The sequence below is a fragment of the Calypte anna genome, chromosome 6 (assembly GCF_003957555.1).
Source record: "Calypte anna isolate BGI_N300 chromosome 6, bCalAnn1_v1.p, whole genome shotgun sequence".
Lineage (NCBI taxonomy): Eukaryota > Metazoa > Chordata > Aves > Apodiformes > Trochilidae > Calypte > Calypte anna.
This window is the reverse complement of record NC_044252.1, coordinates 33,539,981-33,550,743: the sequence shown is the minus strand read 5'-3', so window position 1 is coordinate 33,550,743 and position 10,763 is coordinate 33,539,981. Positions and strand designations below refer to the sequence as shown.

General features: G+C 44.5%; 1 protein-coding gene across 1 annotated transcript; it reads left to right on the top strand.

The window, feature by feature from the left end:
- Positions 1 to 2,940: 2,940 nt before the first annotated feature.
- Positions 2,941 to 9,498, top strand: CLRN3 (clarin 3). Its single transcript, XM_008491740.2, has 3 exons — positions 2,941 to 3,166; positions 6,772 to 6,951; positions 8,768 to 9,498. Exons 1-3 carry the CDS (start codon positions 2,941 to 2,943, stop codon positions 9,037 to 9,039), a joined length of 678 nt encoding a protein of 225 aa, XP_008489962.1. The 3' UTR covers positions 9,040 to 9,498.
- Positions 9,499 to 10,763: the final 1,265 nt, after the last annotated feature.

Below are 10,763 nucleotides of genomic sequence, written 5' to 3'. Positions count from 1 at the left end.
AAATCCCTGTTTCATCCCTCAGAATGCTGCCTGCAGAGCTTACAGAGGAAATAAAAAATTAATTCATCTCTTAGTATTCCATAATACATTTAAAATTATTTCCTTAACTCACAATTTACCCATCTGAGAAGAGGCAGAGGCAACCTCACTGATGCAGAGCCTCATCCTGCCCTGCATTGACCTTTATCTGCTCTTTTTGGGACCAAGTGCAGCTCAAGGACCCTGAAATCTCAGATGCCAAGCTCCTCTGCAATTAAACATGGAAAATCAAAAATAAAAAGGATGTGAAAGCCTTGTGTGATGGACAAGAGTCTTTCCCAAAGGTGGGAGCCAAGGAAAAGCTCAAGCATCCAGCCAGCTCCCACTACTAGATCACCTTGCCCTTTGCCAAGTGTTTTTAAAAATGAAAGATTTCAACTAAATATGGAAAAGAAAATTAACCAGCAGTTAAAACAAGGGAAAATAATTTGTAGTGGCTTCCCCAAGAATGTCCCCTGCTGCTGGCCTGCCAGGCAGCTAGGAGCAAGCCCTCTGCCTGCCAGATGATGGCATCCCTCCAGCAACAACATCCCTTGGGAGGTGACATCCCTTGGGAGGTGACATCCCTCAGCAGCAGTGGGAAAAGCAACCAACCACCATGTGATTAATTTTTTTTTCCACATATAAGAAAGTCTTTGTAACAGAGAAAAAAAAAAATCATTAAGGTTGGAAAAGACCTCTCAGATCATCAAGCTCAACCATCAGCCCAACACCACCATGCCAACTACACCACCTCCTGAAATGTCAATAATTAATGTTAGCAATGAAAGTTAATAACTAATGTTAATAATTATTAATGTTAATAAAAATATTTTGCAACCAGAAGGTATCTTCTCACATATTCTGCCTTTATAAATACATCATATTCAATTTTATATATTTTATATATTCCAGATCTCTCTGAGTCTGTCTGATTCACTACAAATTACTCTGATTTTTCTGTTTGACTGCTGTGCAGGACTGAGTTTTATTAATGGGGACAGAGCTGGTAAGGTGCTGGCTGGGAAACATTTTCTCCCAGTCAGAGGAAACCAATCTTTTTTTCTTCCAAGTGATGAGGTGTGTCATGTCAAGCTACCATTTCCATTACAAGTGATATGATGCTTTTTTAGGTAGCTGTGAGAATAAAAGACACAAGGAATCTGTACTGTCAGTGGAGAATAGATTAATTTCAAGGTGACAGGAAAGAAAAAAGCAAATTATGGTCTCATTTACAGAGCAATTCCCCTGCCTGCAGGAGAGCTCCAGCTATCTGAGCCACAAAAATTTGAGCTGAGTCACTGAAAACTAAATATAATTCAGTGAGACTGCATGGAAAGGAACTCTGACTGCCCACTCCAGCTCTCAGGCTCTGTTATTCAATATTCTTAAAGCTCAGTGCTCAGTTCATTGACATTTGGCTCTTTCAGGTGTGCCAAGTGAGGACCAGTGAGCTGCAGATTTGCCCCCCTCAAAGTGAGCACCAAGGCAAAAATCAATTCCTGAAAAAATATCTGGTTTTAAAAGCTGTGTCACAGGGGACAAGTGACACAGGACTCCTGCTTCAGGGTAGCACCCTTGGATATATAAACACTTGGACTATGCTCTTTGGGTGAAACTGGGTGATGAATAGAACTGGTGGATGAATAAACCTGCAGGGGTGAGTCAGGGCAATAAAGTTCACGTGTAACACTATGGTTAAAATGTAATCAAAATACTGGACAGAAAAGGAGAGGAAGGTCTCTTCTTTCTTATTCCTTTAGAAGGGCTGAAAAGCTTCTCTCTGCTCTTCAGTGCTTAAATCCTACACTGATTGCTACCATGTGGTGTTAGATACATATGTGAAGCATACAAATGATGAATAAACTGTGTGCATTCTTAAAGAGTCATTAAAGTCCCAATAATATGAAAAAAAATGCATAAGACCATATATCAAAGACTGGCTGGACATCTCAGAAATAAAATCCTGTTTCAAACACGATCACTGCTTTTGAGTATTGATTCACCAAAGCACAATTACAGAATAATCTCACTGTACCACAAAAAAGGCATTTTTCTCCTCTTCTTAAGAAGATCTTTCCCATTTTAAATTCTGAAAACTTTACTCCCTCATTGTCTTTACAGTACAAACCAGACAGCTCAGTGGGTGGATGGATGATCCATCACCATGGGTTCACTAGAACATGGGATAATGACCTTAAAAGGAATTGAGATAAAAGCTGATGGATTTTTTTTTTTAATTTATCTTGACATGTATGGGCACATTGCATGAAAACATATGGAAATGACATGAGACTTATAGCTCTGACTTAGAAAATAATCTATTGACTGCACTTGGAATCTCCTTACCAAGACCAACCCAACAGAAGGCATAAAATATTTAGAAAATGTCTAAAAAAAAAAAGAGTTGCACGGCTCTGAGGGAAGCTGGAAATGTGAACAGAGAGGAAACATCTTGTTACCCTTCAGCATCACATATCAGAAACAGATTTAGCAAAATTCCTCTCTAGCTTCCCAAAAGGAAAAGCAAAAAACAAGTCAGAAAATTTTATCCAGGAGTAAAAAAGTCTCCCTGGCAGTGAGCTGGGAACCCATCCCTGCAGCACCAGGCTCTGGAGGTGTCTCCAGAGCACAGCTATGGTTTGACAACCATAAATCCCCTTCCCAGGCTTCCTCCCGCCCTTTGCCGGGCTGGTTTTGTTGTAACTATGGCAACCCCTTGTCTCCGGACCAAAGTTCAATTATTTTACATTTTTATTACCACTGCTGCATGCTTAAAGTTCACCAGGGGAACTTTCTGCCAGCAGAACCCCCAGAGCAAGGCAGAGGGAACCACCTCCCTCCTGAAGAGGAAAAAATAATAAAAGAGAAGAAAAGAAAACACCCTGAAGAGCCAAGGGGGGGAAATCTCCATCTGCCAAGATGCCAACCAGGAATAAAAAAGCCATGTTTGCCTCTGCCTTTCTGACCTGTGCCTGTTCCTTCGTGCTGATCTGCCTGGTGCTGGGCACCCAGCAGTGGGTGAGCAGCTTCGTGGAGTTCTCCGGCGTCAACTCCGTCAGGGTGAAGCTCAGCTACGGGCTCTTCCAAGGGACCTGTGGGCAGCTGGTGGATGCAGGGCTGGAGTTTTCCGAGCAGCCTTTCCAAGGTGAGTGGGCTGACACCTGGGAATGGGAAGCTCTTCTTCCTCATGCAGGTGATGGGGGTAAGGACCACGGTTCCTCCTCGTGCTCAGCCAGGGATGCGAGAGGAGGAAGATCTGTAAAGGAGGGATGGGGGGTAAGAGGGGGTATAAAATAAGACCCCAAAAAGCACAGAAATGATGAAGGATTCTTGCCAGTAGCAGCTTCTAATTACCTGTGATCTTAGCCCATGGCTTGGAGCAAGGAGAAAAAAAAAAATAAAGAGAAACTTTGTGTAAAACTGATTTTAACCTTCAGAAGGTTTCAGTGAGGGACAGAAAAGCAGCATGTGGTTGTCACTTTGTGGAAGGGTTGCAAACCTTCATTCACCTGCCAGAATTATAACTTTTTTTTTTTTTTTTACATTTCATGATGTTAAATTAATTGATTTAAGACATTTTGCCACCTGCTCTCCAATCAGCATGATTTTGTAGAAGTTCTTAGGAGGCTGCTGAAGGGGAAAGAACAACACGTGTAAAAGAGTAATTTAGATAAAACCTGGTGTTTGGACCTGTGCTGGCCCTCCACATTTATGACCATATTCCTTTTTTATCTTCCTTTAAAAGCACATTACTCCATTTTAAAGTGCTACTATGAAACTTAACCATTTGGTTAGACTTTTCAAAGCCTGTGATCAGTTTGTTGGGTTTTTTAAGTGCTAGACTGTGAAGTGAGGATTGCAACATAATTTGCCAGCTTTTATAAGGCCCTTCTTCCCCCCACCCAATATGCAAATTTCAGGTGATTCCTCCTCATCATGACTTTCAAAAAAAAAAAACAAAACTGAGATGAGTTTTGGAATCAAAGGTTATTAGAACATTTCAGCATCTATCCAGTGGATTTAAATTGAACTGTACTTTATGTTGATAACACAACAGATGTTACTTACTGTGCATCTGCAGTTCCTGGTATTTATCCTCAGTGGTACAATTATTCCAGAAGAAAAAAAAAGAATGTAAATGGTTAAATGGTTCAGGATGAGAGAATAACAGAGATAAGGGAGGAGAGATAATCCATGGGAATAAAAAATTAAAAATAAGAGGAAGAGTAGAAGGAGTTTTACATGGAGCAACCTTGTAGAAAGTTAAGAGAAGCATAAAGAAATGTAGAAACAAGGAATGATGCACACCAAGCATGAACCACAGACTCATCCTCGTTTTCCATGGTCCAGCAGAGGTTTATTTAACTCTCTGCAGAATAGTTTTGTGGATGCAAAATGGGGACTATGGGTTGTGCTCATGAACACAACCATCAGTGTGCTCTGTCCTGGGAAGTAGGAAATCAGGTTGAATCTGCTTTGCTTTGGTTTCTTGGTGGGTTTTTTTTTTTTTCAAATGAAGAATCCCTTATGTGCTGTAAAGGATCAGAGACCCCAGAAAAGCTGCCAGATCACTGCCTAGCAAAGACCTCCAGGCTGGCAGCTGGACACCCATCACACTCAGGTCAGCAGCAGGTTGGGAAATACTATTTGACCATACAAAAAATAAAGATGAAAAAAGGTGATGATCCAGGGAAGTAAAGAGAGAGAAGTCAGAGGAAGGAGCTGTGCTTTCAGTTTACACTGCTGCAGAGGTTACCCAGCTGAGGGTTGTTATCCATCCCACTCAAGTAGATCAGCAACTGAAGATTCCTTCAGCTTGCACAAAATGATTGTTATTTTTTTATACAAAAATAATAAAATTATCTGCTGCCCCAAAAGACCAACTCCAAGTTTGCCCAGTGCTCCCAACAAGCAGAGTCTGACAAAATTACAAACCAGTTCAATCAGGGACAGCAGTCAGGCAGTTCTGGAGATGTTGTGAGAGAGCAAATTGAGGTTAATGCCACAAACCTGTCTGATTCCTGAGTTATTTCTCCAACCAGGCAAAGCCTGAGGACTGAGGCTGCTTCAGCATGGTACAGGCAGCCCTCTGCTCTCTCCCATTTAGGTGAGTGATGTCTCCTCAATGCCTGCCTTTGGCATTCTTCTAGGAGAATTGCTTAAATTTGCATCTGATTTCCATAACACATCCTCACCTGCCACTTCCTCAACCAGAAATTAACTTGTAGCAGGGATGTTCCAGAAAACGAAAGAGATGCTCTCCTTTTCATTTCATTCCCATAGCTCTTCTCTTCCTTCTGTGTTTATTTTCTTTTTATGGGGTTTTTACTGATTTTTTTCTACGGTGATTTCTCCAGCTTCCAGACAGAATACTCTGCAGTAAGGGTTTTGTATTAAAAGCAGGATGGAAAGGAAGTTTTCCTACAGACAGGTACCACGACACCCACTTGAATACAGCTTGAAAATATTGTGGCTGTATTTCTTGGAGGGCAAAACAGCCCCAGGCACATGGCAGCTGCCTTTTCAATCTTTAAACTGAGAGGAGGAAAATAATCTTTCAGTGCAGCCCTACTGCAATTACACCTGGAAGTATATTGCACCCCCATTTGTCTCCCTTATTATTGGCAACATATCAAATAACTAACAGGATTTAGGCAAAAAACAGTTAAATTTACTGCAGTCCTGGAGGGGTTGGCTGTCTTTATGGGCAGTCAAGCATAGTACAGCTAAACTGTAGTAAGCTGGAGTGAAAAGGTGCCAGGATGCTGAGGGTTAAGGTGCCTGAGTCAGATTTATTCCATACCATGGGGACCTCTGCTATAAGCAAAGAAAATGTTCTGGGGCTTAGAGCTTAAAACTTAAATAGTTTTAAACAGGCACCTGTAAAAGTTACCACACATCTCAGGGAGGATGGGCAGAGGAACACTGAGTTTTCAGCAGATTTAAGCACAAAAGCAGTTTTTCAACAGATTTAAGCATAAAATTCCGGCCTGGCCACATTAAGAGGAAATATTTACAGAAGCATTAAGGAAGAGAAGTTTAATACCCAGCCTGATGCCCAGGAGGTTTTTGTGCCTGTAGGATTAGCAGACACAGAGTTATTTCACCCTTATCATAGAATCATAGAACGGGCTGGGTTGGAAGAGACCTCAGAGATCATCAAGTCCAACCCTTGATCCACTCCCACTGCAGTTCCCAGCCCATGGCACTCAGTGCCACATCCAGGCTCTTTGGAAAGATCTCCAGACACGGAGAATCCACTACTTCCCTGGGCAGCCCATTCCAATGCCTGATCACCCTCTCCAGAAAGAAATTCTTTCTAATATCTAACCTAAACCTCCCCTGGCACAACTTGAGACCCTGCCCTCTTGTCTTGCTGAGAGTCGTCTGGCAAAAGAGCCCAACCCCCCCCCCTGGCTCCAACCTCCTTTCAGGGAGTTGTAGAGAGTGATGAGGTCTCCCCTGAGCCTCCTCTTCTCCAGCCTCAACACCCCCAGCTCTCTCAGCCTCTCCTCATAGGATCTGTGCTCGAGTCCCTTCACCAGCCCAGTTGCCTCCTTTGGACCTGCTTCAGGACCTCAATCTCCTTCCTAAACCCCCACCCCGTTCTGGCTTCATGGGCTGTGTCCAAACCTCTTGTTGCTGCTACAGCCAGAGTTCTACAGCCCACCCAACCCCTGGTTACCAGCTTCTGGTTCCAACCATGTCAGTGAGGGATAAGAACCTTGGAGCTGAGCCTCTGTGTTTCAGTTGCAGAAAACCTGAGCAGCCCCAGGACGAGGAACACCAACACAGCCATCATCGTGGTGCTGGTGCTCAGCTTGCTGAGCTCCCTCCTCAGCTCTGGGTTTACCTGCACCAATGCTGTCAGCAACCCCTACCAGACATTCCTGGGACCCATCGGGGTCTACACCTGGAATTCCTTGTGTGGTGAGTAGCACTTTGTGCCCACACTGCAGGTGATTGCTCTGCTCCCATTGAATTATGTATCTATAAAAGGGAAACACCTGGAAAAGTATTCTGTTCACTTGGGTTTTCCTTTTTATTCTTTTTTTTATAACCTTGTCAGCTAGGATACCCAAAAACTATCTTTTCAGTACGAGCCAAATATTATTATTTACTAGCAAATTATTATTATTATTATTTATTATTTTACTACATAATATTATTATTACTTCAAGTGGCAGCATCCATCAGTAGGAGCCTGGGTTCACTGGCAGCAAAAATGGAAAAGGGAAAAGCTCCAGGTGGAGCATCATTCCATCCATGATGCAAGAGAGAGCAAGATGAGAAATGCAGAAGGAAACCCCAAAATTATGCACTGGGTGTCACTCTAGTGCAATTTGTAACCTCTTTTAGGCTTGGTCACCAGTTTCTGTTATTTCTAGGGTGTTTGTTGCTGGGTTACCTACAGACCAAATAAGACTCAAAGGTCTAATCTATGGCATGGACTTTTTCATCTCTGAAAGATCTATTGAGTGAAATACACCCAGAGCAGCATTGCCATGGAGGGAGGAGGGGTTAGGGGGACTGAGTCATGGCAAATTCCATTTCCTGATCTAGAAACCACATCCATAGATCAAAAGGAGGTTTAACATTCCTTAAACAAAAAGAACAAAAGTAGAGGCTGAATTGCTATGGAGTGAACCCTCTCAAACAGGTCCCCGTGCTCCCAATGCACCTTCCTACCCTCTGCATCTTGCTCTGGTAATCACTGAGGTCCCACACCCAATTTGTCTCAAGAGGACCAAGAGTTTTCCTCTAATAATTTTCTTTTAAAACATCTGGTTACAGAGTACCTCAGCATGGGTCTTTCATCCTTCAAAAGTTCTCCAGGTCCAAAGGTCCTTGAAGCTGGAGCTTGCCTTGCCTTGCCTTGAGCAGGGTCCTGTCCTGAGGCTGCACTCTCTGAGCTGCCTTCACCCAAATCCCACCTTGTTGGAGAGGGAATCCTGTGGATAAATGTAGGGAACCCTGTGGACAAATGGAGTCCTAACCATAACTAATGTACCTGGGGATGGGAAACCCACCCCTTTTTGGGTTGGAACTGGATGATTTTAAGGTTCCTTCCAACCTAAACCATCCTTTGAGTCCCCAGATATATAAATAATAATATATTATTTAATAAATAAAGACAGAGGTTGGAACAGCTCTGGGTGCCTTGACACACAACTGGAAAAGTGAAGAGAAGCCCAGGTTAGCCAGTGCAGCAGCTTTGGAAACAGCCAGGACACTGTCTCATCCCATAAGATGTTCTTTTCCCAAACCCAGCACTCCTCATGCAGCCTGACTCTGCAGCCTTGGACCCAAAATGCCAGGACTGGGGGCTTGCCAAAATAAATACTAGTGAGAAAGTAAACCCTCACTTAAAGAAAGCAAACACCTCATGAATTTGGGCTGGTAGCAAACAGGCATTCTGCAAACCACCTGAGGGGAAGCATATTATACTCATCAGCATTACATTGTGTAAAAAAAAAAAATTATATTAAATGGTATTGTCTAAGAAGCAGCAGTGAGAAGCCATTGATTTTGGCAGAAGATATAGTTAGCAATGTCAAAACAGCTGGTAGATAGTACTAGATGGGACAAAAATCCTATAAATACCCTCAGATTTTTCCAGTGGAAAATACTGCATTAATCAGTGCCTTAGTCCAGGGATTCTAATGAGTTTCAGTAGAATATTTACAAGCAGCCACATAAATAATACTGAAGCTTCACCTCTAACATTTGCATCCATACTTTCCAGGGATCCTGGTACTTGTAGCCATGATACTTTTCCCTGTGAACATAGAAGCCCACAAGCTCTCTGTAGAACTGGCCCAGAGATGTTCCTCTCTGCAGACACACGTGGGCTCCGAGCATTCCTATGGATATTCCTACTGGGTCATGCTGCCCATCATCTTGCTGAACATTGCTTCTATTGTCATCATATATTTCTATGACCACGCAAAATATTATGAAAAGAAACAGCAGGAAAGACCCATTGAAGTTGCACCAAAAGATGTCATCCTGTTTTAAGGATACCACTGGGGAGAGGGTGGTGAAGGAGAAAGACTGATGTGGGCAGTCACAGCTCCTCATTTCCCCTCAGACTGAAGCTGTGCATGTGGTTCAGTTATCAAAGAAACCCACCGTGTCTTCAAAAGAATTCCATTTTATCCTTGTGCTAAGTATTCCTGCAAAACATCCACGTTTCCCATGGCAAAAGTGCTGCCTGAACACCTCCAAGGAGCTGCAGCCCAAAGTGCCAAGCCTGCAGGGATGGACCTCAAGCACCTGATGGTTCTGCTCTGCCCTGGAGGGACCACTATGCAAACACACTCCTGGAAGGGTTCCTCCTCCTCTCCAGACCATCACCATCACCTCCTGCCCAGGCAGCACAGAGGAGTTGGTGCCCACTTCTTGATTTATGGATTTTCTGGACCCCGGGGGCTGCCCCTGGCTCTCCTCAAGGCTGCACCAAGAGGGCCACCCATGAATCCATTTCTGCTTTGTCCTTTGGGTCCCAATGCAATGAGCATGGACACTGTTGTGGGTCTGTGTGTAACCTGGGATCTCAAGGGGCAGAAATAACCAGGGCAGAGACCAGGAAATCTGGAGATGATGAGAAATGGTCACTAAGGTTACAGGTGCTTTGTTTTGTCCTGCAATTCTTATCCTTTCCCCCCTTAGCAACCTCCTGCACTGCCCAAGGGGCCAGGGCAGCCTTGGGGGCTCCTGGTCATGGGCAAGAGCCTGAGCAACCTGGACAGACTCACTTGTGCTCAGTTACCTTCACATCAAACCCACCTTTCATGTCCAGAGAAGAGCAATGAAGCTGGGGAAGGGTCTGGAGCACAAGTCTGAGGAGAAGCAGCTGAGGGAACTGGGATGTTTAGGATGTAAAAATAAGGAGGTTGAGGGGAGACCTTGCTACCTACAACTCCCTGAAAGGAGGTTGGAATGAGGGGGGTTGGTATCTTCTCCCAGGTAACAAGCAATAGAACAAGAGGAAATGGCCTCAAGTTGCACCAGGGGAGGTTTAGATTGGATATTGGGAACAATTTCCTCACCAAAAGGATTGCCAGGCCCTCACCCAGGCTGCTCAGGGCAGTGGTGGAGTCCCCATCCCTGGAGGGATCTCAAAGCTGTGGAGATGCTGAGGGACATGGGGCAGTGGTGGCCTTGGCACTGCTGGGTTAAGGGTTGGACTTCATGATCCTAAAGGTCTTTCCCAACCCCAGTATTTCTGTGATTCCCTAAGAGCAACACTCCCATCCATGGCTGGGCTGGCAGATGGGGAGCACGAGGAGGAGCCGTGGCCTCCACGTGACAGCACAGGAGCACCTGGAACTGATTCATTTGTGGAAATCTCAGCAGGAGCTGTTGCAGGCCATTTATGGAGCTGGGATTTCTGTCCCAGGGCACAGCAGCACTTTGAGCAGGTGTGGCTGCTGCTTTCCCCCAGCCTTGCCCTTTGCCCCCACCCAGATGCCACCAGGCTGGTTTATGAGCCAGGTTTTATGGCCAGTCCCAGCACCCTGCCCAGCTGGAGCTGGGTTTCATATGATGAACACAGACAGGAAACTGCAGGGAGCTCCCTGCCTGCCTCCCCCAGGGATGGGACCTTGGGACAGATGCCATGCTGGGTGCACGTGTCCCAGGTTAAATGTCCCACCCCAAAGGGGTGGCCAGCACCTTCTGCCCCTCTGCTCCTCACCTCTGCAGCTGGCAGGGCAATTTCTTTTCTTTTTTTTTTGGTG